Source organism: Oncorhynchus mykiss, chromosome 1 (assembly GCF_057628025.1).
Source record: "Oncorhynchus mykiss isolate SJ-2025 chromosome 1, ASM5762802v1, whole genome shotgun sequence".
NCBI classification, from domain to species: domain Eukaryota; kingdom Metazoa; phylum Chordata; class Actinopteri; order Salmoniformes; family Salmonidae; genus Oncorhynchus; species Oncorhynchus mykiss.
This window is the reverse complement of record NC_143022.1, coordinates 28,174,621-28,201,995: the sequence shown is the minus strand read 5'-3', so window position 1 is coordinate 28,201,995 and position 27,375 is coordinate 28,174,621. Positions and strand designations below refer to the sequence as shown.

At 47.7% G+C, this 27,375-nt stretch overlaps 1 protein-coding gene across 2 annotated transcripts in view; it reads right to left on the bottom strand.

Moving 5' to 3' along the window:
• The window catches only part of LOC110520060 (zinc finger protein 423), a 146,939-nt gene that overhangs the window by 6,735 nt on the left and 112,829 nt on the right, over window positions 1-27,375 (bottom strand). For both annotated transcript variants that reach the window (XM_036974568.2, XM_036974573.2), the window contains 2 exons: window positions 10,974-11,105; window positions 7,533-7,648 (listed from right to left, as the gene is read on the bottom strand). In XM_036974568.2, the coding sequence (XP_036830463.1) occupies window positions 7,533-7,648; window positions 10,974-11,105 (248 nt within the window). The remainder of the gene's footprint in view (window positions 1-7,532; window positions 7,649-10,973; window positions 11,106-27,375) is intronic.

Sequence of the window (27,375 nt, the reverse complement as noted above, 5' to 3'; positions counted from 1 at the left end):
CTTCCCCTCTCTCTCCATCTCTCGCTCTTTCTTTCCTTCCCCTCTCCCTCCATCTCCCTCTCCAGCTCTATGTGTTTGATAGTATACATATAATGGAATGCAACAGACAGATAAAGGGAAAGGATGGAGAGTGAAGAACAGAGACATAGAATAGCTGACTATCCCTGTGGATCTTTCCTCCTCTTTGTCCCAGGGTTCCTCTCCCACCTCCACGCTGGCCCCCAATTTCTCCCAGACACCTCATCTCTCTGGGAGTCAGGGCAGCCATGGCCTCCCTCCTTCTCTCTTCATTCCACACTGTCACTTAGGGAGGGTAATTTCACGAGGGGAAGGTTTGTGACAGAATCTCTATGGGGAATGTGTGTGTGGGTATTATACAGGGTGTCATTGCCCCTTTCAGAGACTTGTAGGAAATAACGTGCACACACAACATGGTAAGATGACAGGATGTGAATGTCTTGATTTTCTCAGAAGATTAGCTTACCCCATGTAGAGCGTTTTTCATTTGAATTCACCACACTCAAATTTGTCTGAGTTTCTTTCGCAGTGCAGGATGAGAACGAAAACAAAACACAGAAAAACAGGTGAACAACTTAAACAGGTCATGGGGCTGAGGTAGTGAGGGACCATAGTATGTTCTAGAGGTCGACAGATTATGATTTTTCAACGCCGATACCGATTATTGGAGGACCAAAAGGCCGATACCGATTATTGGAGGACCAAAAAGCCGATAACGATTAATCGGATGATTAAAAAATAAAATGTATTTGTAATAATGACAATTACAACAATACTGAATTAACACTTATTTTAACTTAATATAATACATCAATAAAATCTATTTAGCCTCAAGTCGATAATGCAACATGTTCAACTTGGTTTAAATAATGCAAAAACAAAGTGTTGGAGAAGAAAGTAAAAGTGCAACATGTGCTATGTAAGAAAGCTAACATTTTAGTTCCTTGCTCAAAACATGAGAACATATGAAAGCTGGTGGTTCCTTTTAACATCTTTAATATTCCCAGGTAAGAAGTTTTAGGTTGTAGTTATTATAGGACTATTTCTCTCTATACCATTTGGATTTCATTAACCTTTGACTATTGGATGTTCTTATAGGCACTTTAGTATTGCCAGTGTAACAGTATAGCTTCCGTCCCTCTCCTCGCTCCTCCCTGGGCTCGAAACAGCAACACAACGACAACAGCCACCACATCGAAGCGGTACCCATGCAGAGCAAGGGAAACAACCACCCCAAGGCTCAGAGCGAGTGAAGTTTGAAACTCTATTAGCGCGCGCTAACTAGCCAGCCATTTCACTTCGGTTACACAAGCCTCATCTCGGGAGTTGATAGGTTTGAAGTCATTAACAGCGCAATGCTTGACGCACAACGAAGAGCTGCTGGCAAAACGCACGAAAGTGCTGTTTGAATGAATGTTTACGCGCCTGCTTCTGCCTACCACTGCTCAGTCAGTTACTTAGATACTTGTATGCTTGTATGCTCAGTCAGATTATATGCAACACAGGACACGCTAGATAATATCTAGTAATATCATCAACCATGTGTAGTTAACTAGTGATTATGATAGATTGTTTTTTATAAGATAAGTTTAATGCTAGCTAGCAACTTACCTTGGCTTACTGCATTTGCGTAACAGGCAGTCTCCTTGTGGAGTGCAACGAGAGAGAGGCAGGTCGTTATTGCGTTGGACTAGTTAACTGTAAGGTTGCAAGATTGGATCCCCCGAGCTGACAAGGTGAAAATCTGTCTTTCTGCCCCTGAACGAGGCAGTTAACCCACCGTTCCTAGGCCGTCATTGAAAATAAGAATGTGTTCTTAACTGACTTGCCTAGTTAAATACAGATTAAATAAAGGTGTAAAAAAATATATACATAAAAAAATCGGCAAATCGGCTTCCAAAAATACAGATTTCCGATTGTTATGAAGACTTGAAATCGGCCCTAATTAATCGGCCATTCCGATTAATCGGTCAACCTCTAGTATGTTCCACGCTCCATCTCCTCAGAAGTTGATACATTTGCTATGCTATACACAAAGACTGAACCAAAATCCTGGTTCTCATCTCAAGTGTCGTTTTTGTACAATATGTTTATCGAGCTGTGTAAGACTACACCATTGATACCGTGACCACAGCTTCACACCACTGCCTGACAACTAGAGCCGTGTAGGCTACCACAATGGACCATAGTGTTCTGTGGTGCAGCTCAAACAGACCCAGGTATGCCAGACAGCTGTATGCATCCTGCATGTGGTGCATGCAGTCCCCAGACTGCAACGCTCTGAGCTGGCCATGATTTTGTAAGGAGGTTTTGGGAAGGGGCGGGGGGCTGGGGTGGGGAGGTCTGCAGAGAGATCTCTTGGTCCCCATTCTAATAACATGGAGCGCCACTCTGCACAGTGGGGCAGCGGGGACACAACCAGAGACTGTCACTGGGACACCTAGATCAAATCCTGCCGCCACACCGTGGCACGCCATAATGAGCAAACTAAGAACTCCCCAGTAACCCACACACACACACACACACACACACACACACACATACACATATACACACACACACACACACACACACACACACACACACACACACACACACACACACATACACACACACACACACACACACACACACACACACACACACACACACACACACACACACACAGACAAACACTACAATATTCACACACCGTAGCATAGCTACAGCAGAGAACATAGACAAGGACTAACTAAGGCAATACCTTTGCTAACGTGAATGTACATGAGGCTAACAAAGACACTGCTTAGTGCACTACTTGTCCAATCAAACACAGCAGACACAGATCACACACTGTATGTTAGTGGTGTGCCTCCATGGCTGCATTTACAATTTGGATCTTTCTTTCACTAATTGGTCTTCTGACCAATCGGATTAGCTCTGAAAATGATCTGATGTGAAAAGATCTGATATGACTGGTCAAAAGACCAATTAGTGAGAAAAAGATCAGAATTGGACTGCCTGTGTAAACGCTGCAGCCAATGTTCCCGGCTCTCTGTATCTCTGCTCTAAGACCCAAACCCCAGCTCCTACAGTACTGTCATAGCAGCATAGCTGTGGATGAGAATGCGCTGCCCTCCAATATTCAACACTTTCTGGATGTAGAGGGAGGGAGGAGGAGGAATCAAAAAACAAACAAGCCGGGGGACAGAGACCCCTCCCTCCTCTCATTCCAAACTGCTGACTGGAGTTAAATATTTACTAGTGCTAAAGGAAATAGTGTACACACATGCGAACAGAGGGGGAGTGCTGGGTGGCGCCCCCCCCCCCCCCCCCCTCCCTCGAGGGTTAAATTAAATAGTGTAAAGATCAGCCATGCTGTCAGCGAATGACAGCAGACCACGGAGGGGTGAGGGTTGGTGAGTGTGGGGTGGGGGGGGCACTCTGCGGCACCTGGGGGAGACAAACAACAACACACAAAAAACATCCAAGTCTCTGAAGTTTCCAGTAAAGGAATCCAGATCCGGCAGGCTGGGTCTAACAGCGCTGATCAGGGGCGAAGCATCACTTATTTACCAGCTTACGTCTGCACTATTTATGGGGCATTGGGGAGAGGCACAGATGAGGAGAGAAGAGACGAGAGGAGCTGAGATGGGCTAAAATATGAATGGGGGCTGGTACATATGGGACAAGGAGAGAGAGAAAGCGAGAGAGTGAGGGGGCATGAGAGAGAGTTTTGAAAAGTGAGGAGCGTGGAGTAGGTGGCCATGAGGGAGAAGGAATGATGCAGTGACGTGTCCCCCCACAGGCCCAAGGGACAGCTGAAAGATTAACGGAGGGTGGCCCTGCCTGGGCCCTCAGAGGGCTGGGGTAGGGAGCCCCGAGCAGGGCACAGCCCAGACAGGTCAGGCCGCCTCCTCCATCCTCCATCCATTCAGACCTCATTAACACAAACACCCAAACAACCAGCCCCACCACTAACCTCCACGACCAGCCCAGTTCATCTCCGCACTCAGACCACTGCATATCCCCAACTGTTCCTCCTGGAGCAAAGCACAGGGGTGGGCTGGGGAGCTTGTGGGCGGGATGGGTGAGGCAATGTCCAAACATGGAACAGGGCCAGTAAAAGTGAAGAAGGACACACAATCAAGCCCATCAGAGGATGCTGCTGTGGCCATGTGAGTGTGGCGTTCCTATAGCTTGGTGATGGAGCGAGTGGTCCTACCTAGACGAGCTCAGAGAGGAACATCACCTCTTTTAGACAGCATGACCCGGTCAGGAGGGAGAGGTGTGGCCATATAGGATGGAATGAATTGAGGAAAAATGGAGGAGTGTGGAAAAGTGGAGAGACGTGAGATGGGGCCATGCCACACTGTGCGATCAGTTGGTGTTTATCTCTCGGTCGCCCGGAATCGGAGTGAGGCAGACAGTGACAGACAGGTTTCAGCGCTCCTCCTGCTGCTAAATGGACTGACTGGCCATATGCCCACCCCCATCAGCCCTACATCACTGTCACGTCAGGGTGGGGGGGCCGGGTCCGGGGCTAGAGGAGGGGGGGGGGGGGCTCTGTGGGATGGTCAGGAGATTTAGGTTACAGCCCCAAATGGAGCCATGGATATTATTTGTCCATTATGCTCACAGGCAGCTCACTCCTAGGGCTAGCATACCCACCCACTCCTCTACCAACTACCAGAGTGGAGAGGGAGGGAGAACACATGAGGACAAGAGGGAGAGAGGGAGGGAGAACACATGAGAAAAAGAGGGAGAGAGGGAGGGAAGGAGGGAGAACACATGAGGACAAGAGGGAGAGAGGGAGGGAGAACACATGAGAAAAAGAGGGAGGGAGGGAGGGAGGGAGGGAGGGAGGGAGGGAGGGAGGGAGAACACGTGAGGACAAGAGGGAGAGAGGGAGGGAGAACACATGAGAAAAATAGGGAGAGAGGGAGGGAGAACACATGAGAAAAATAGGGAGAGAGGGAGAGAGAACACATGAGGAAGAGAGGGCGAAGGAGGGAGAACACATGCAAAAAAGAGGGAGAGAGGGAGGGAGAACACATGAGGACAAGAGGGAGAGAGGGAGGGAGAACACATGAGGACAAGAGGGAGAGAAGGAGGGAGAACACATGAGGACAAGAGGGAGAGAGGAAGGTGAGAACACATGAGGACAAGAGGGAGAGAGGGAGGGAGAACACATGAGCAAGAGAGGGAGAGAGGGAGGGAGAACACATGAGGACAAGAGGGAGAGAGGGAGGGAGAACACATGAGAAAAAGAGGGAGAGAGGGAGGGAGAACACATGAGGACAAGAGGGAGAGAGGGAGGGAGAACACATGAGAAAAAGAGGGAGAGAGGGAGGGAGAACACATGAGGACAAGAGGGAGAGAAGGAGGGAGAACACATGAGGACAAGAGGGAGAGAAGGAGGGAGAACACATGAGGACAAGAGGGAGAGAAGGAGGGAGAACACATGAGGACGAGGGAGAGAAGGAGGGAGAACACATGAGGAAGAGAGGGGGAGAGGGAGGGTTTTTGGTAGCACTAGACCGATACCTCAGGATGATGGATCCAGCCAGGGGCAGGGCAGAATAACACTGATCCCAGCTGCCCACTGGACCCACTCTGGAGTGAGTTATACAGAGCCTGGCCCTCCACGATCTGTCTGGACCCTAATGACCCGACCCAGCCTGAACCCTGCCAGGACAGGGTGGGGGGAGACAGGGAGGGAGGAGTGGACGGATGGAGGAAAGTAAACCTGGTGGAGGGAAGGGGTGGCTAGATCCACATGTCTTTGCGTCTGCATGTACATGTACAGTGTGTCAGCGTCTTCAGTGGTTAAAACAGTGTGTATAAGTATATGTAGGTGTGGTCGTACTACAAGTAGTACACTATATATACAAAAGTATGTGGACTCCCCTTCAAATTAATGGATTCGGCTATTTCAGACATACCCTTTGCTGACAGGTGTATAAAATTGAGCACACAGCCATGCAATCTCCATAGCAACACATTGGCAGTAGAATGGTCTTGCTGAAGAGCTCAGAGACGTTCAACGTGGCACCATGTGTCACCAAACGTCTAGAAGCAACAATGGTTCAGCCGCGAAATGGTAGGCCACACAAGCTCACAGAACAGGACTGCCAAGTGCTGAAGCACCGATCAAGTTCCAAACTGCCTCTAGAAGCAATGTCAGCACAAGAACTGTTCGTCTGGAGATTCATGAAATGGGTTTCATGGCTGAGCAATCGCACACAAGCTTAAGATCACCATGCGCAATGCCAAGCATCAGCTAGAGTGGTGTAAAGCTCACCACCATTGGACTCTGGAGCAGTGAAAACGTGTTCTCTGGAGTGATGAATCACGTTTCACCATCTGGCAGTCTGACAGACAAATCTGGGTTTGACAGATGCCAGGAGAATGCTGCCTGCCCGAATGTATAATGCCAAATGTAAAGTTTGGTGGAGGAGGAATTATTGTCTGGGTCTGTTATCCATGGTTTGGACTAGGCCTCTTAGTTCCAGTGAAGGGAAATCTTAATGCTACAGCATACAGTGACATTCTAGACTATTCTGTGCTTCCAACTTTGTGGCAACAGTTTGGGGAAGGCCCTTTCCTGTTTCAGCATGACAATGCCCCTTTGCGTAAAGCGAGGTCCATACAGAAATGATTTGTTGAGATTGGTGTGGAAGAACTTGACTGGCCTGCACAGACCTCAACCCCATCCAACACCTTTGTGATGAATTGGAACGGCGAATGCGAGCCAGGCCTAAACGCCCAACATCAGTGTCCAACCTCACTAATGCTCGTGGCTGAATGGAAGCAAGTCCCCACAGCAATATTCCAGCATCCAGCGGAAAACCTTCCCAGAAGAGTGGAGGCTTTATAGCAGCAACGGGGGGACCAACTCCATATTAATGCCCATGATATTGGAATGAGATGTTCGACAAGCAGGTGTCCACATACTTTTGGTTGTGTATGTGGTAGCGGTAGCCCAGTTAAATGATGGCCTCTCACTATGATAATCAAATGGATTCCTGTAAGAGTATGTATGAATGAGAGGAGGAGTGTGTGTGCTTGTGTCAGGGGTAGTATGTGTGTGTGTGTGTGTGTGTGTGTGTGTGTGTGTGTGTGTGTGTGTGTGTGTGTGTGTGTGCGCACCAGAGAGCCCAGCAGGAGAGCTGATTGATTAGCTCAATGGACTGGAGTCTAACCGTTACTGCCCATAAGGAAGCTACTCATTTACTCTGCTGATAATTTCCTTATTAATTATCAATCATTCCACAGAAGACATTTAACTATACCCTGTCATAACAGCCTGTTTAAGACTGGAATTGAATCCTGGTAGTGAAGACCATAAACTGAGGTGGACAAAAATATTGGTTTATCAAAAATTCTGCTAAGATACTCAGGAGTCCATTAGAAGCAATTCATATTGAAGTCATATCTTATGATTTTGGATTATATTGGCCAGCAAAAGATGCTGTATGGTACTGAGAGATGCCATCACTCTGTTGTTTTGAAATGAGTGTTAGTGTACTGACCTGGAGCTCAGTCTGGAAGAAGAACTTCTGTGGACACTGGGAGCAGTCGTAGATCTTGTCCTCCTGACCGTGGACGGCAAAGATGTGCTGCTGCAGCTTATTGGCCTGGACAAAGGCTGGGGGAGGGGAGAAGTAGGAGGATAGGTTAGATGATTGGTCAGACTGGTGATAAGTTATGCTAGCTAGAGAACTAGATTTTTGAATACAATTATGCGAGGGAAAAGGGAAAGGTTTCAAGTCTCACTCTCCCTGATTGCAAATCCTGAGGCTAGAGACAAAGTCATACTAGTTCAACTAAAACAACAACTTCAACAGCGTCAATACAAATAAAGGGAAAAGGACCCCTCTCACATGAGCATTAGTGGATGAAGCTCCATCAGAGTCGTTACGGGAATGAGAGGAGAGATAGAGAGATGGGGGAGACAGCAAGCAGACTACACTATCCCCTACAAACCTTGTGATATTTATCAATAAATTATCCTCCATTCCTGTTTTTTTAATTTTCAAACCTTTGTTTTTTTTCTTCTGTTTTGTTTCAGTAAACTTAAGTTTGCTGTGTGTGTGGAAAGTCTGAATTATTAACCCTCCCCAAAGGAGCAGCACCCCTAATTTATTCATAACCCGCACAGGAATAGAGTTAAACTTTAAAAGAGTGCTGTGTACCTGTGGGGGAAGGGGGACACACATCTACTGAGAGGAACAGAGAGAGAGAGAGAGAGAGAAGGGCGGCTGCTACATGGTCTGAGCTTACAGTAAGTCTTCTGATGCAGACAGACAAACAGGTAGATTCTTAGACAGACAGGGAGGGATTGGGATGTCCAATTACTAGAGAAACAGATAGATAGAGAGAAACTAAAAACAGACAACAAAAAAATACTGAAAGACAAACAGAAAGATGACAATGGATAAAGAAGGACACAAAATGGCATCTCAGCTGCGGTCAACCATATCTGTATTTCAGTGGAAATAATATTTCTGATTCTTAGAGGGGAGCCGGAGGTCCAATGTGACTTTCAGCCTGCTGCCTGTAGAGCCCTGGCTGCTTAACTCTGAGGACACGTACAGCGGGCCCCTAAACCATCCGGACGGCCACAGAGGATTAGCTGCCCTCCTCTTTCAAACTGCTCTTTATTCTCTGACCTCTCAGGGCCTTTATGATCTGGGGCACAGCAGACACAGGGGACCACGGCCAAGCCTGAAGGACCTTGAGCCATTCTGCTCGGCCTGCTAGTCTCGGCTAGTCTCAGTGTTACACCTGTCAAGCCCTGTGACTGTGCATGTGCCATTATCAAGCTGATAGTGGCTGGGCTAGTCTCTGTGTTGCACCTGTCCAGCCCTGTGACTGTGCATGTGCCATTATCAAGCTGATAGTGGCTGGGCTAGTCTCTGTGCTACGCCTGGCCGGCCTTGGCCCTGTGCTTAACTCTGTGGCTGTGACTGTGACTGAAAAGAGTGGACTGTGTGTGTCTCAGCCACTCAGGGGGGACGTCTGACCAGGTTGCACCATGGGTAAATCAGCTCTAATTAACGTTCCCATCAGCACGGCAGGACTCTTGAAGGACCGGAGTTCTCCTACTCAGAAGCACAGAGTTGACCTCTGTGGACTGGCTCTGCTCGGTCAACTGCAGCTTGGGTATTTATCATAATATTTTCACTATCTCGCACCCTGACTCTGATGTGTGGAGTGAGTTTTTTCCTATTTAGGTAATTCTTTACTATATGGATTTACAGTTGAAGTTGGAAGTTTAAATACGCCTTAGCCAAATACATTTAAACTCAGTTTTTCACAATTCCTGACATTTAATCAGAGTAAAAAATCCCTGTTTTAGGTCAGTTAGGATCACCACTTTATTTTAAGAATGTGAAATGTCAGAATATTAGTAGAGAGTGATTAATTTCAGCTTTTATTTCTTTCCTCACATTCCCAGTGGGTCAGAAGTTTACATACACTCAATTAGTATTTGGTAGCATTGCCTTTAAATTGTTTAACTTGGGTCAAATGTTTAGAGTAGCCTTCCACAAGCTTCTCACAATAAGTTGGGTGAATTTTGGCCCATTCCTCCTGACAGAGCTGGTGTAACGGAGTCAGGTTTGTAGGCCTCCTTGCTCGCACACACTTTTTCAGTTCTGCCCTCAAATGTTATATGGGATTGAGGTCAGGGCTTTGTGATGGCCACTCCAATACCTTGACTTTGTTGTCCTTAAAGACATTTTGCTACAACTTTGGTAGTATGCTTGGGGCATTGTCCATTTGGAAGACCCATTTGCGACCAAGCTTTAACTTCCTGACTGATGTCTTGAGATGTTGCTTCAATGTATCCACATCATTTTCCTGCCTGATGATGCCATCTATTTTGTGAAGTGCACCAGTCCCTCCTGCAGCAAAGCACCCCTACAACATTATGCTGCCACCCCTGTGCTTCACGGTTGGGTTGGTGTTCTTCGACTTGCAAGCCTCCCCCTTTTGCCTGCAAACATATTGATGGTCATTATGGCCAAACAGTTCTATTTTTGTTTCATCAGACCAGAGGACATTTCTCCAAAAAGTACAATCTTTGTCCCCATGTGCAGTTGCAAACCGTAGTCTGGCTTTTTTATGGCGGTTTTGGAGCAGTGTCTTCTTCCTTGCTGAGCGGCCTTTCAGGTTATGTTGATATAGGACTCGTTTTACTGTGGATATAGATACCTTTTGTACCAGCATATTCACAAGGTCCTTTGCTGTTGTTCACCAAAGTACGTTCATCTCTAGGAGACAGAACGCATCTCCTTCCTGAGCGGTATGACGGCTGCGTGGTCCCATGGTGTTTATACTTGCCTAGTATTGTTTGTACAGATGAACATGGTACCTTCAGGCATTTGGAAATTGCTCCCAAGGATGAAGCAGACTTGTGGAGGTCTACAAGTTTTTTTTGATTTTCCCATTATGTCAAGCAAAGAGGCACTGAGTTTGAAGGTCGGCCCTGAAATACATCCACGGGTACACGTCCAATTGACTCAAATTATGTCAATTAGCCTATCAGAAGCTTCTAAAGCCATGACATTTTCTGGAATTTTCCAAGCCATTTAAAGGCACAGTCGACTTAGTTTATGTAAACTTCTTACCCACTGGAAATGTGATACAGGAGGATCCAGGTAATACAGGAGGAGGATTGTATTTTACCACAGGAGGGGGTAGAGGGTAGAAGGTATGGAGAGACAGAGGGAGATGGAGGAGTAGAGAAGGAGAGGGTGGAAAGGTGAAGAATGTAACAGGGTCCGTGTATTAGCAGCTCTGCTATTTTATGGGTGAGATGTTATTATATGTATGTGAAAGGGCAGAAATGTGTTGGGGCCTGCGGCTCGAGTGGATCATGTGTTCAAATTGTCTCTATGTTTGTGTATGTTAATGTCGGTCAGACACTGAAGCACCTTGACTGCCCTCCACCTGTCCCCCCTCCCCACCTGTGAAGCAGACGGGACACTTGAAGGTGCCGCCCATGCCCTCGAAGCTATGCTCGATCAGGTGACACAGGAGCTTGGCCGGAGAGTCAAACATCTGGTTACACAGCTTGCACTCGTGATTGATGCCTTCCTCTGCAAAAGAAGAACACACCATACAACAAGGAGGGTCAGAGGGTGAAGGCAGGGGAAACACATTATACACATACATTATTATCAAACACACACAATTAAAAGCGTCAGCTCATGTACAGGTGTGTGTGTACTAAAGTATAGCGGTTCAATTCCATCATTGCCTCTCTCCCATATGCCCAGAGAGGGAGACATGTCCAGTCTGAATACTACTGAGAAAGGGATGTCCATCCGCTTCTCTCTCTCTCTCTCTCTCTCTCTCTCTCTCTGTCTCTCTCTCTCTCTCTCTCAGAACTGGCCTGTGTGACCAGCCGCTCCCCCCTCCCCTTCTCCCAGTGCCTCTTCTCTCCCGGCCGGTAATTGCCTGCCACCCCCAGTGGTCTGGGCTATGTGCCCTCCCCCTGCTCGCCGCTCTATTTTAAGCCTGCATGAATGACATCAGCGGCCCCCTCCGCCGTGGGACAGATGAAAGGTGGGCGTTGGGTCCTGGCTGGGCGCCTCCGCTCCTGTCTTATCGGCCGAGCGCCACACAGGACCGAGCCGCGCCCGTCCCCGTGCCATCAGATTACCTCCACTGCGCCCCAATCGCAGCCTCTCGCCAAGCCCCGAACCGTGGAAGACACCGCTGCCGGTCCCTGTCCCCCCTCAAGGCAACCTCCCGCCTACCCCGCTGTCCCACCGCAGACAGTGTCCCCCATGCCCCGAGGTGTCCCGCTGCTCAGCAACAGTGGCACGCAGAGTTAATAAAGTCTTCAATCAAACATCCCTAACACCCCCCTGACCTCCCCACCTCACCCCACCAACACCCCCCATACCAAAACCACATCCACTGACTCCAATCTCCTCTCCGTCTCAAAGGCCTGCACAAGGGTGCCTTAATCCCTGTCTGAATGGCTACGGGAAGGAGGGGGGTGTGGAGCTGGGTGCGGACGGGGCTTAGAGGCATTGGCGAGGGTACTCCTTTGGTCTGCCCCTCCCCGCTGCTGCTTCCTCAAAGACATCGTGTTTGGGTGGGATGCCTTTCTGTCCCAAACCACCCTGAAATGGTGGTTGATTACCATTTAAAATATTAAATTGTGGCAAGATTGAAGCAGCAGGTGGAACTTCCCATGAACCCAGAGACACACAGAGAGAGAGAGAGAAGAGAGAGAATAAACCCTACAGCGATAACCACAACACGACCAACAGCACCAACTGACCCATAGAATACTGATCTACAAACATAAACTGACAATAGATCTAGCATACTGCATACGGGTCCAAAAGTGAAAATAAGGTGAAATGAGGGTTATGTATGAGTTAAACATTGGGAGAATTCTGTCAAACTATGAGAGAGAGAGAGAGAGAGAGAGAGAGACAGAGACAGAGAGAGACAGAGACAGAGACAGACAGAGAGAGACAGAGAGCGACAGAGAGAGACAGAGAGAGACAGAGACAGAGAGAGACAGAGAGAGAGAGAGAGAGAGAGAGAGAGAGAGGGAGAACAGAGAGCAGGGGGTTAATTGGGCTGTCCGCCAGTCCAAGGGCGCAGAGCGAGGGGGCCCAGAGCGTTTGTATGTGTGGGTCCTATGAAAGTGATGTATTTTCTATACAAATACAGTTGTTTTGATCAGTGAGTGGGGAGTGCACTCTGTCTGTCCTCCCTTTCAGCGCACAGAGGGAGGGCTGGTGGGCTGAGCTCTATCAGACACAAAGCGGGCTGGGTCGGGCGGGCTGTGTGTGTGTGGGGGAACCATGGCGAGATGACAGGACCCTGGAACGTCCTGCCGGCCAGCTTTGTGTCTGAGAGAGCATTTGATCCGTGAGGCAGCCACACAGCCGCACAGCTCCTACTCTGGGAGACCCGCACTGGGGCAGGGAGGGAGAGCAGAGGTTTGGTGAAGGTGAGTCCTGGGAGTTTCACTAAACTAGCACACAAAGCCAAACTGTACTCAACTTGTACAGAGTTTATAGCATACTAATTACGCTATGACATATTAAGAGTATATACTGTACTGCTATACAAATCACTGATGCAGACAATCATGAATAAACATAATCCCTATTAGTGTGTCACCTCTTTTCTTTTCTCACTACATGACCATTACAATTACAATAAAGGATTAATTCATCACAAGTAAGTGGTCGCGGACTTGGCCTGTTAGATGAGTGTATGGATGTTTTGTACAAGCAGCCCATAGAAGAGTCATTAGCATGGCAGCAGAGAGAGGTTAAATAGCTACAACACATCTCATCCTTTAAAGGCCTCACTTCAGCTATCTACAGATCAGACACGGACAACAGGAAAAAAGAGAAAGACAAACAGACCGATCTGTTAAGAGGCTTGATCGGTATGCAGAGTGAAGAAAGGGAGCGAGAGCGAGAGAGGGAGGAAGACAGTGAGAGAAAGAGAATATTTAAGTGATTGAGAGGGAAAAACCTTCCCCACCTCCTAAGGTATGCACAATCTTAATTGAGAAACAGCATGATGCCGTCAAACATACGCAGAATTACTGATGAGGGCTTGCCAGGACACTAATGGGAAAGAGAGAGAGGGAGAGAGAGAAAGCAAGGAGAAGAGAGACAGTGTGAGCGAAAGCAAGGAGGAGAGAGACAGTGTGAGAGAAAGCAGGGGGAAGCGAGACAGTGTGAGAGAAAGCAGGGGGAAGCGAGACAGTGTGAGAGAAAGCAGGGGGAAGAGAGACAGTGTGAGAGAAAGCAGGGGGAAGAGAGACAGTGTGAGAGAAAGCAGGGGGAAGAGAGACAGTGTGAGAGAAAGCAGGGGGAAGAGAGACAGTGTGAGAGAAAGCAGGGGGAAGAGAGACAGTGTGAGAGAAAGCAGGGGGAAGAGAGACGGTGTGAGAGAAAGCAGGGGAAGAGAGACAGTGTGAGAGAAAGCAGGGGGAAGAGAGACAGTGTGAGAGAAAGCAGGGGGAAGAGAGACAGTGTGAGAGAAAGCAAGGGGGAAGAGAGACAGTGTGAGAGAACGCAGGGGGAAGAGAGACAGTGTGAGAGAAAGCAGGGGGAAGAGAGACAGTGTGAGAGAAAGCAGGGGGAAGAGAGACAGTGTGAGAGAAAGCAGGGGGAAGAGAGACAGTGTGAGAGAAAGCAGGGGGAAGAGAGACAGTGTGAGAGAAAGCAGGGGGAAGAGAGACAGTCTTAGAGAAAGCAGGGGGAAGAGAGACAGTGTGAGATAAAGCAGGGGGAAGAGAGACAGTGTGAGAGAAAGCAGGGGGAAGCGAGAGTGAGGAAGAGGAAGTGATGCGAGACAAAGAAAATCGGTACAATTACATAACGAGATATTATTTCTAACGATATATCATATCGCAAAAATTATTTTTGCGCTAGTTGGCTGTAGCTGCACCAAAACTCCAGTATTTTTCCTTCATAGCTTGTTCTCCATCTTCTTTTTAAATAGGGAGCCAATTTGTTTTTCAGCACTTATTTCCATGACTGGTCAAAACTCGTTTTCTCACGGCTCTCTCTTGTCCCTCTGCAGCAGACATATGGTGAGCAATGTGTTTGGAACATTGAATCTGAGAATCGCAATACATATCATATTGGCATCTAAGTATCATGCTGATATTGTGTTGTGAGGTCCATGGCAATTCCCAGCCCTAGAAGAAAGAGAGGGATGCACTGAAAGAAAGCAGGTAAAGGACTACAGTCTAAGGTGGGTGGAGAGATGGAAGGCCTTGCAGTGATGGAGAGGAAAGACGCCAAGTGAAGGAAATAAAAAACTATTTATATATTATTCCTAAACTGTTATTCCACCGACTGAACAGGAGTCTTATCCTGTACAAACACTGCTGCGGTACAACGGGGCGGCTGCCTCTGTTGCTGCTTAGCCAATGTGCTTCCAGCTAATTGACCAGGGGGAGTCAGGTGGAGCCCTCGCTCGCAGCCCTCCCCGGGGACAGCCCTGTCAACACAGGCGCACCCTTCCTCCCACTCCAGCTTCTCTCCCCACAACCCCCTGCAGTGTGCACTGGCACATAAATGAGCTCCTTGGTTGTGAGCTGGGCTTCCCCAGGGCCCCGGCCCCCACCCCTCGCCCTGCGGCCTAAAGCCTGGCCTGGCGATTGATGGCAGGGATGGCGGGAGAGATACAAGGGGAGAGCAGGGGGGGGGGGGGGGGGGTGACTGTGTGGTTGAGGGGGCAAAAGGGGGTGGAGGTGCTGGGCTCCTCTAGGGGGATAGCTCAAGGTGTGTTGCCATGGAAACACACAGAGAGAGGAGGGAGAAATTGAGGCATGCTGAGCTTGACCCATGGTAGTGGGGGCGGCAATGTGGGCCAGAGTATACACACACACACACACACACACACATACACACACACACACGCACCCTGCTGCAGAGCTGGAGGCGTCCCAAGAGCTCTCCACCTCTGCTTTCCCTTTCAGACACACACACCCGTATACACACACACACACACACAAACACACAAACAAACACGTAAACACACACACACACAGCTGCAATGCTGAGATGAACCCTGGAGCTCCTAACACCCACACATACACAGACTTTCACTTGCCTTCACTCAATCTATCTCTGACACAAACTCGTTGTATGCCACTTCTCTGTCATAGCTATTCACTACTCGTCATCCACCAGTTTACTGACTCTGCCTGGGACCATCCTTCTCTCCCTTCAACTCCCTCTTTCTTTCCTCTCCTTCTCCCTCTCTCCTGGCCACGGCTCTGGTTCACACGTTTCCTATTATCTGCAGTAAATATTTCCGGAGCGCACTCTCCGTCGGGCCAAGCATGATGGAGTCTCCGGCTCCAGATATTTTTGGCAGACGTGGACGGCATATGGAGCTGACCAGCTTGGAATCTCCTATCAGATTACATAACAGTAGGATGCTGGATCTCTCCACCCCGTAGAAACCGACCTTCATGCAAACACACAAACAAACTGTCCTTCCAAAGCACACTAGCCACTCGTCGCTCCATTTCCCTCCTTCTCCCCAACTCCCTCCATCGCAGTCATTTCTATAAAAAAACACCCATCTACTCTTTCCTGACATACAGTTGAAGTCGGAAGTTTACATACTCTTAGGTTAGAGTTATTAAAACTCATTTTTCAACCACTCCACACATTTCTTGTTAACAAACTATAGTTTTGGCAAGTCAGTTAGGACATCTACTTTGTGCATGACACAATACATTTTACCAACAATTGTTTACAGACAGATTATTTCACTTATAATTCACTGTTTCACAATTCCAGTTGGTCAGAAGTTTCCAGCATAGTTTCGAGGGCATGGGCGGCACCTTCAAGTGTCCCGTCTGCTTCACAGGTGGGGAGGGGGGACAGGTGGAGGGCAGTCAAGGTGCTTCAGTGTCTGACCGACATTAACATACACAAACATAGAGACAATTTGAACACATGGTCCACTCGAGCCGCAGGCCCCAACACATTTCTGCCCTTTCACATACATATAATAACATCTCACCCATAAAATAGCAGAGCTGCTAATACACGGACCCTGTTACATTCTTCACCTTTCCACCCTCTCCTTCTCTACTCCTCCATCTCCCTCTGTCTCTCCATACCTTCCACCCTCTACCCCCTCCTGTGGTAAAATACAATCCTCCTCCTGTATCACCTGGATCCTCCTGTATCACATTTCCAGTGGGTAAGAAGTCGACTGTGCCTTTAAACAGCTTGGAAAATTCCAGAAAATGTCATGGCTTTAGAAGCTTCTGATAGGCTAATTGACATAATTTGAGTCAATTGGAGGTGTACCTGTGGATGTATTTCCAGGCCGACCTTCAAACTCAGTGCCTCTTTGCTTGACATAATGGGAAAATCAAAAGAAATCAGCCAAGACCTCAGAATTTTTTTTTTGTAGACCTCCACAAGTCTGGTTCATCCTTGGGAGGAATTTCCAAATGCCTGAAGGTACCACGTTCATCTATACAAACAGTAGTAGGCAAGTATATACACACCACGGGACCATGCAGCCGTCATACCACTCAGAAAGGAGACGCGTTCTGTCTCCAAGAGATGAATGTACAAATCAATCCCAGAACAACAGCAAAGGACCTTGTGGGGGAAACAGGTACAAAAGTATCTATATCCACAGTAAAACGAGTAGACATACTAAAGGCCGCTCAGTTTGCAACTGCACATGGGGACAAAGATTCTCCTTTAGGAGAAATGTCCTCTGGTCTGAGGAAACAAAAATAGAACTGTTTGGCCATAATGACCATCGTTATGTTTGGAGGACAAAGGGGGAGGCTTGCAAGCTGAAGAACACCATCCCAACCGTGAAGAACGGGGGTGGCAGCATCATGTTGTGGGGGTGCTTTGCTGCAGGAGGGACTGGTGCACTTCACAAAATAGATGGTATCATGAGGTAGGACAATTATGTAGATTTATTGCAGCAACATCTCAAGACATCCGTCAGCAAGTTAAAGCTTGGTCGCAAATGGGTCTTCCAAATGGACAATGACCGCATGCATACTTCCAAAGTTGTGGAAATATAGCTTAACACAACAAAGTCAAGGTATTTGAGTGGCCATCACAAAGCCCTGACCTCAATCCCATAGAATATTTGTGGGCAGAACTGAAAAAACGTGTGCAGGCAAGGAGGCCTACAAACCTGACTCAGTTACACCAGCTCTGTCAAGAGGAATGGGCCAAAACTCACCCAAATTATTGTGGGAAGCTTGTGGAAGGCTACCCGAAACGTTTGACCCAAGTTAAACCATTTAAAGGCAATGCTACCAAATACTAATTAAGTGTATGTAAACTTCTGACCCACTAGGAATGTGATGAAAGACATAAAAGCTGAAATAAACCATTATCTCTAATATAATTCTGACATTTCACATTCTTAAAATAAAACGGTGATCCTAACTGACCTAAGACAGGGAATTTTTACTCTGATTAAATGTCAGGAATTGTGAAAAACTGCTTTTAAATGTATTTGGCTAAGGTGTATGTAAACTTTTGACTTCAACTGTACTTTATGTGGGCTTTTGACCTAAGGACTGGTGTCCACTGACCAGTCTTCAGGTCTGATTACCAAGGTTCTCCATTCTTATTGGGTCTGTTGACACACTGCAAGGTCAATGGCCCAAATTGGCCACTCTGAACTGCAGGAGCCATGATGAAGCCATGGTACTCAGTGGTAGAAAAAGTACCCAATTGTCAAACTCAAACTTGAGTAAAAGTATAGATACCTTCAAATAATAGAAAGTCACTCAAGTAAAAGTGAAAGGCTCCCAGTAAAATACTACTTGAGTAAAAATCTAAAAGTATTTGGTTTTAAATATACTTAAGTTTCAAAAGTAAATGTAATTGCTAAAGTATACTGTAATTGCTAAAAGTATCAGAAGTAGAAGTAAAAGTATCAATTATTTTTCAAAATCCTTATATTAAGCAAAGCCATTTTCTTATTTAAAAAATGTACGGATAGCCAGGGGCACATTCCAACACTCAGATATTATTTACAAAATATGCATTGGTGTTTAGTGAGTCCGCCAGACCACAGACAGTAGGGATGACCACGTGTTCTCTTGATAAGTGTGTGCATTTCACCATTTTCTGGTCCTGCTAAGCATTCAAAATGTAACAATTACTTTTGGTTGCCAGGAAAAATGTATGGACTAAAAATTACAATATTTTCTTTAGGAATGTAGTGAAGTAAAAGATGTCAAAAAATATAAATAGTAAAGTACAGTACAGATACCCCAAAAACTACTTAAGTAGTACTTTAAAGTATTTTTACTTTACACCACTGATGGTACTAAGGCCTCTGAGACTGGAATCCCTCATGTCAAAGACCACCCTTATATCTGACGAGGTCCTCCGTAATCCTTTTAGTCCTATTCTACTGAACTACCTCACAACAACTCCCCACCTTCCACCAATCACATTTCCTCCTTCCTCCACAACACCTGGGCTCCACCAAATCAGGGTTAGGCAGTAGGCCCGCGCCCCCGCCCAGCAGCCCTGTCTGGCCCTGGCCGCCCGCTGTCCATCCAGGCCTCTCTCCCTGGGAGAGCTGCTTCTCATTTCCTCCACACACACGCAGATAAAGAGGCAGCACACAGAGACACAGGCAGGGGCCCCCCAGCCAACACCAGAGAAATGGGAAATAATCAACGACATAAGCTTGCATGTGCTGCGTGTCCTCGGCTTACACCGAGCAGCCTATATGCAGATGGAAACAAGATGTTTATGTTTAGGCATCTTGAGTACACTCTATAATAATGGCAGCCATATGAAAAGGAAATCAAAAAGGAAATTATATGTGCATTTAAATCTCAGGGTCAAAAAATAAATATCTCGGAGCTTGGTCACACACACACACACACACACACACACACACACACACACACACACACACATGGATTGTGAGAGGGAGAGTGTGAGGGAGTATAATGTATGCATGGTATTTGTGTTTTGAATGTTAATGGAATGCTCTAAAGTGCCCATGTGGGAATAGCTGTAATCAGTGCACCAATAAAACCACCACATGATAAGTCTTTATAAGTGGCAGTCACTCCCAGGGCCTCCATTTACTTCAAGTGTTGTTCTACATCTTCCCCCCTCTACCTCTCACTGACTCCATCCATATGTTTCCATATGCCTCTGTCTTACAGCCCACATTAGCAGGCCGTGTGCTGTCCATAAAGGTTGCCGATAGGCCACATTACGAGACACTCACACACAGGCCCTACAAAACGCTTCAGTAATAATTAAAGGTTCTATGTGGGAACATATGCTCTAATTGACATTAGCCGACTATTGTCACTCTCTCCAGTGGAAGGCATTGTGAGTCTGTGGTAGTTCCCACAAGAGCAACTCATACATCATCACCACCCATCCAACTAGGTTACCAAGCACTTCTGTTCTGTATCTAGGGCTAATCACCACGGCAACAGCAATTGACTATAACCTGTAATCAAGGCTGGTGTGAATAATGAGTTCTTCTGATCGGCATCTGTGTGACTGGAGCTTTCTCTGGCCCTTGCTGACAAACACAGCTGTTTCTGAGATTGAGGGACAAGGTTTTCAGCATAGATCTGTGCCAGAACACTGCAAAGCCATTACTAATAATCTGAAATAAGAAGACAATTACTAAACCAAGTAAACCAAGCCAAATATGATGGTTATTTTGCTCACTGATATTGGTCATGCAAAATGCACTGCAGCCTAACATTCAACCGCTGACCTAACCAGTTGCCCACAGACCTCAAGGTGAAACACAGCACTTATTCCATGCCCAATACATAACTTTTAATAGGTGCAAACACACACACACACACACAGAAACACACACACACACAAACACACAGACACCCATCCCAGATTGCTAATTGAGGTGATTGAAGATCATGTAGATAATGAAGATAGTGTAATTAGGTGTGTTGTAAATGGAGGTCTAGGCTGCTGCCTGGCTGCTGCTGGCCTGTGTTTCTGGACAGCCTTGGTCTGATAGAGCCTTATTGAATCTGAGGCCTGGCGCTGTGGGCTGCTGGAGCAGCAAGGCACCTGGCCGGACTCACAACCCAACCTCACAGACTGGTCATCAACCTTCACAAGACACAGGGGCGCTCCACTACCCTCACTAGCTGCCAGAGATAGTCAGTAGTAATACAGTAATGCAAACACACTTGCACAAAGAGACAGACCAGGGAAAGGACGTGAGAGGAGACTCTGTGTTGGAACACTGTTGATCATTAACACAGTGGTGGTTGACCATCATTACACTGAAGACAGGCATGACGGCTTGATCTGATAGAATGTTTCCCTTCAATATATGTTTCCCTTCAATACAACAGAGCACACAACACAGCCAACAACTGTATGTGTGTGTGTACTGGGGTGTGTGCGTCCACGTTTGAGCTTTTCTGTGCTTTTATGTGTGAATATCTCATCCTACCCTGCTGTGGTATATCTGTGTGTGTGTGTGTGTTCATCTGTATACATGTGTGTATGCATGTGAATGTCTAATCCTACGCCCCTGGGTGCACTGGGGGGGGTTTATCCACGGTACAACTCCCAAATGCATCTAAAAAGCCAATCTCCACGAACCATTCCACAACAATTACTCATTGTCATTTCTTCCCTAAGGGAGAGGGCAGATTCCTGGGACTTCATTTCCTGTCCCCCAGCCCAACTGCCCCCCTCTCTCAGCTGTGAGGGGAAATAATCACAAACAACAACCCCAGCGGCAGAAGATTTGAGCGATCACACAGATATGCAAAAGACATCCCACCCTACTTTGTAGCTAGGGGTCGGCAGCCAGGGTCGTGTGTGCCTGCTGCCCTGCTCTTCCCATTGTGTTGTTCCTTATTCATTAGAACACCAACCCAGTCTTTGGTCGGCTGGTTGAGAATTATCTGGCCACCAAGGGAGAATAAAATATGAGGAAGCAGCAGGATGCTAATAATGCACCTCCAGTTGTTCAAGTGAACCTGCAAATGTGCCCATCTGTAGAGAGAGAGGAGAGAGAGGAGAGAGAGAGAGGAGAGAGAGAGAGAGTAGAGAGAGGAGAGAGAGGAGAGATAGAGGAGAGAGGAGAGAGAGGAGAGAGAGGAGAGAGAGAGGAGAGAGAGAGAGAGAAGAGAGAGGAGAGAGGAGAGAGAGGGGAGAGAGAGAGGAGAGAGAGAGGAAATAGAGAGGAGAGAGGAGAGTGGAGAGAGAGGAGAGAGAGGAGAGAGAAGAGAGAAGAGAGAGGAGAGAGGAGAGAGAGAGGAGAGAGTGGAGAGAGAGAGGAGAGAGAGAGGAGAGAGAGGAGAGAGAGAGAGAGAGAGGAGAGAGGAGAGAGGAGAGAGAGGAGAGAGGAGAGAGAGAGGAGAGAGAAAGGAGAGAGAGAGAAGAGAGGAGAGAGAGGAGAGAGAGAGGAGAGAGGAGTAGAGAGAGAGGAGAGAGAGGAGAGAGGACAGAGGACAGAGGAGAGAGAGGAGAGGGAGGAGAGAGGGAGGAGAGAGGAGAGAGAGGAGAGATAGAGGAGAGAGAGGAGAGATATAGCAGAGAGAGGAGAGAGAGGAGAGAGGAGAGAGAGAGGAGAGAGGAAAGAGAGGAGAGGAGAGGAGAGAGGTGCGAGAGAGGAGAGAGAGGGGAGAGAGAAGAGAGAGAGGGAGAGAGGAGAGACAGAGAGAGAGAGGAGAGAGAGGAGAGAGAGGAGAGACAGAGAGCGCGAGAGGAGAGAGAGGAGAGAGAGGAGAGAGGAGAGAGAGGAGAGATAGAGGAGAGACAGAGAGAGAGAAGAGAGACAGAGAGAGAGGAGAGATAGAGGAGAGAGAGGAGAGAGAGAGAGAAGAGAGAGGAGAGAGGAGAGAGAGGGGAGAGAGAGAGAGAGAGAGAGAGGAAATAGAGAGGAGAGAGGAGAGTGGAGAGAGAGGAGAGAGAGGAGAGAGAAGAGAGAGGAGAGAGGAGAGAGGAGAGAGAGAGGAGAGAGTGGAGAGAGAGAGGAGAGAGAGAGGCGAGAGAGGAGAGAGAGAGAGAGGAGAGAGGAGAGAGGAGAGAGAGGAGAGAGGAGAGAGAGAGTAGAGAGAAAGGAGAGAGAGAGAAGAGATGAGAGAGAGGAGAGAGAGAGGAGAGAGAGGAGGAGAGAGAGAGGAGAGAGAGGAGAGAGGACAGAGGACAGAGGAGAGAGGAGAGAGAGGAGAGAGAGAGGAAAGAGGACAGAGGAGAGAGGAGAGAGAGGAGAGAGAGGAGAGAGGGAGGAGAGAGGAGAGAGAGGAGAGATAGAGGAGAGAGAGGAGAGATAGAGCAGAGAGAGGAGAGAGAGGAGAGAGGAGAGAGAGAGGAGAGAGGAAAGAGAGGAGAGGAGAGGAGAGAGAGGAGCGAGAGAGGAGAGAGAAGAGAGAGAGGGAGAGAGGAGAGACAGAGAGAGAGGAGAGAGAGGAGAGAGAGGAGAGACAGAGAGCGCGAGAGGAGAGAGAGGAGAGAGGAGAGAGAGGAGAGATAGAGGAGAAACAGAGAGAGAGAGGAGAGACAGAGAGAGAGGAGAGAGAGGGAGAGAGAGGAGAGACATAGAGAGAGAGGAGAGACAGAGAGAGAGAGAGGAGAGGGAGGGAGAGAGGAGAGAGAGAAGAGAGAGGAGAGAGAGACTCAGGGCTGTGCTAAGGGCCCCCACACCCTTCCCTTGAGGCATCTTTCGTACTCCTCTGGAACTCATTCTACCAGAATTCTTCAGTCTACATTGGGTCTCTCTCTGCTAGAATGCCGCATTGACTTCTACAGTAGCGTAGTCCTCACTGTCCCTATATGCGCCACTACTATGCCACTCTGTCCCTGGTTGGGTCAGAGAAAGAGACTGCACAGAGAGGAATTGCCATGAGCCCTCAAGCCCCACCCCCTGCTGCTACCACCACATTGAAATACAAACAAATAAATAACAACTTCCCCATTCATTATTCCGAGGCAGGAATCAAATACACATATGTTGGGAGATTTGTTTGTGAGTAAGTGTAGGGCAGTAGAGACTTTTAAAAGGGCCTCATCGTGACCAGAATTCACAAATGATGCTGGGATTCCCCACTGATACAAGACGAGATAATTAAAGCCTAACTAGCTTCAGTGTGGAGCGGGGGAGGACAGAACAGAACAAAGGCCATCACTCTGCAGAGATATTGCAACCTCTGTCGGCAGAATCCACACACGGGCCACAGAATGAGACTGCACCAGTGATCCACACACAGCTCACTACCCAGCCCCCCAGCATGCCTCGCCAGGCGCTGTGTACTAACGGCACCACTTAGCCGCCAGACAGGGCCTCCTAATCCAATGCCAGGGCTGTTTGAAGGTTAGCAGGGGTAAAGCAACACACTAATATTAATATCAGTGTGTGAAGGATGGGAGTTATTAAAGATGACTGGGCATGTGTGGAGGGAGGCCTCTCCCTGGGGCTGACACCAAACAAGATGTTGAAAGACCCGCAGTCAAAATAAATCAATATTAATGCACACACATCCACAACAAAGGACGAGATGTCAGCAACCCTGTTTAGAGGACGCTTTTTCATCTTAACTTTGCCCCCCCTCTCTCTCCCCATCGAAGGAGGGAGGAGGAGGAGGCTGTTTATCCCCCTAAGCAAGCTCATCTGTCCCAGCTAGGAGTCCCTCAGTCAAATCAAAGGCTCTCCCGTCAGGGCAAATGTGGTCTATCACCTACACACTGTGGCTGATGCCAGGTAGAGGTAGGGAGGCCGTGGGCGGAGAGGTTCCTATCCTCCTCATCCTCCTACTTTCTTCCTCTACTTGCCTCTGTTCTACTGGGTCTGTCTGGGTCTGTCTTCACAGCTGCACAGTGACTGCAGACAGGGAGAGAGGAGAGTAAGTGGGCTGGAAAATGGCAGAAGGGATTTGGAGTCTTTTAATTGTGACTGAGGGAATCAGTGTCACTGGCACCAAATCCCATCTGAAAGCCTCCATCCTGTTCTGTTGGATTCTGGGACTTTGGACTGGAGTGACAGAGGTTCCTTGAAAAATGCCTGGATTACAGTTGCCATGGTGTACCTACAGAAGCTGCTCACTTGACCTTCTGACGACCTGGCAAGTGAAGAGAGGAACAACTTGACTGGTACAGACACAACCGTGACAGAAAGGACCTGTATAAAAAACGTCTTTGGTGTGTCTGTCCAACAGTGTGTGCATTTCACAACTGACACACATTAACATACATTACACACACATGACCACAAACACATTATGCACAGACAACAGCTGGATCTGCAGTTAACGTGAGGGCAGAGAGGGAGCCTGTTCATCCATCCCAGTGTGTATGATTACTCTTTAAACGCCATCGGATGGTTCAACAATTGTCACGGCTGAGTTCAGAACATGTCGTTGCTTTGTTCTTTGTCTCTCTCCCCTGCCTCTCAGTCCCTCGTCAAAATAACATCTGTTCGCATCATACAGACACCTGACAGGCAGCTGATGTCACCCCCGTGCTCCACTGCCCAAAAAGGGAGCTTTGTGTGTGTGTTTGTCAGAGCACATCTGGGTACAGAGCGCTCAACCTCATCCAGATGTGTGTTTCCATCCTCTGCAGCCTAACGCCCACCTGGACACCGTCAGCAGCCAGACACAACGAGGGGGGAACTACACCCTCACCCCCCTCTAAAACAACAACAAAATACTCAACACACACAATTAACCAAATACATGGGAGAGGAGCTTGGTATTTCATGGAAGGTGAACGTGACAAATAGATTGCGTATGTTTGTGTGTGTGTGTTTGTGTGTGTGTGTGTGTGTGTGTGTGTGTGTGTGTGTGTGTGTGTGTGTGTGTGTGTGTGTGTGTGTGTGTGTGTGTGTGTGTGTGTGTGTGTGTGTGTGTGTGTGTTTGTGTGTGTGTGTGTGTGTGTGCATGGGTTGGTGAGCTGGTGGTTTTCTGCAAGGTGTGTGCTGATTGCAGGATGTTGATGGGACACAGATCTCTCCCTCTCAATTCAATTAAAAGGGCTTTATTGGCATTGGGAAACATATGTTAAGATTGCCAAAGCAAGTGAAATAGTTCAAACAAAAGTGAAATAAACAATTAGAAATGAACAGGAATATTACACTCACAAAAGTTTTAAAATAATAGAGACATTTCAAATGTTCTATAATGCCAGGTACAGTGTTGTAACAATGTGAAAATAGTTGATGTGCAAAAGGGAAGATAAATAAACATAAATATGTTTACAATGGTGTTCGTGCTTCACTGGTTGTCCTTTCCAGGTCAGAAATATTGCTGCTATGATGGCACACTGTTGTCACCTAATATATATGGGAGTTTATCAAAATGTGATATTTTTTAAATTTTATTTGTGGGTCGGTCTTGGCAATCTGAGGGGAAAATGTGTCTCTAATATGGTCATAAATTTGGCAGGAGATTAGAAAGTGCAGTTTAGTTTCCATCTCTCCCTCTCTCCCGCTTGCTCTCTCTCTCTCTCGCTCTCTCGCTATGCAGTGTTGGGTGAGGTGAGGTGGGACTCAAAAGGAGGGAGAGTTGGCCTGCCTGTTCTCCTCTCCAATCCCCACACACAGCAGCCCCAGCCTAATCCCCCATGATACACCAGGGCACTTTCAGAACCACAAAGACCCATGCAACAGCTAGGGGCTAGCACACATACAGACATCCAGATGCTGAAGGTAATTAACTTACCTATCTGTGTGTGTGTGTGTTTGTGTGTGTGCATGAGATTTCAGTATCTCACTATCTTGCAGGAAACAAAAACATAATAGGCTTCCTTTAGTACACACACACCTACTGGTGAACAGAGATTGCAGGCAGCCCTTGCAGAGTGAGAGAGGGAGATCAGGGATGGATACCTGCTGTGGCACAGAGGAGGCAGTTCTGGGCTAGGCTATGCCCAGGGTCTTAATGACTTAATTGAGGTAATTATTTGGATAAGAAGTCCAATCACCTGGTTCTTTTGCTGAAGGTCCTCATCAGGATCTAATTAAAGAGCTGGTCCCAGTATGAGCCCTCACTGCCAACCAGGCCTGATGCGTCAGAACAGAACACAGGCTTAGGACTAATGTATAACACAGGGTAGGTAAACCAAAGGCAACTCAGGGACTGACTGTCTCTTCCTCTTCACCTCTCCGTAACCTCTGCTTCTTCCTGTCCTCTCTATCTATACTCTCATTTCCCTCCCGCTGTCAATCTCCCATTCACTCACTCCATCTGCACTCCCCCATTCATTACTCTCTCAATCATGCTCTCCTCCCTCTCTCTCTGTCTCTCTATCTCTGTCTCTCCTCCCTCTCTCTCGCTGTCTCTCTATCTCTGTCTCTCTTCCCTCTCTCTCTGTCTCTCCTCCCTCCCTCTCTTTCTTTCTTTCTTTCTTTCTTTCTTTCTTTCTTTCTTTCTTTCTTTCTTTCTTTCTTTCTTTCTTTCTTTCTTTCTTTCTCTCTCTCTCTCTCTCTCTCTCTCTCTCTCTCCCCTCTCTCTCTCTCTGTCTCAATTCCTCTATGTATGCCTTTCTCTCTCTAGCTCCATACTTTTTCCCTTCCCTCTTTATGCATCTCCCTCCCTCCCTTCCTCCCTCCCTCCCGGCGGTGGGGCCAGGCTGCGTGTGGAGAGGAGGCTCTCCTCTCCTGTAGGAGCTCTGCTGTGCTGGTTTAATTGCGACAGCACCCTCATGAGCCAGCAGAGCACGGGGCGCGTCAACACCTCCACAGAGTGCTCAAGGGTATCCAGCGGGGGTGCAGAGTCCCCCCCCATCCTCTCCCATCCTTGGTTCCACCCCCCAACCCGAATCCTGAAACAGGCGCCCAGAGAGCGCCCGTCAAGAGCTCACTCCTCACATCTCATTAATCAGCTGCCAACATCAA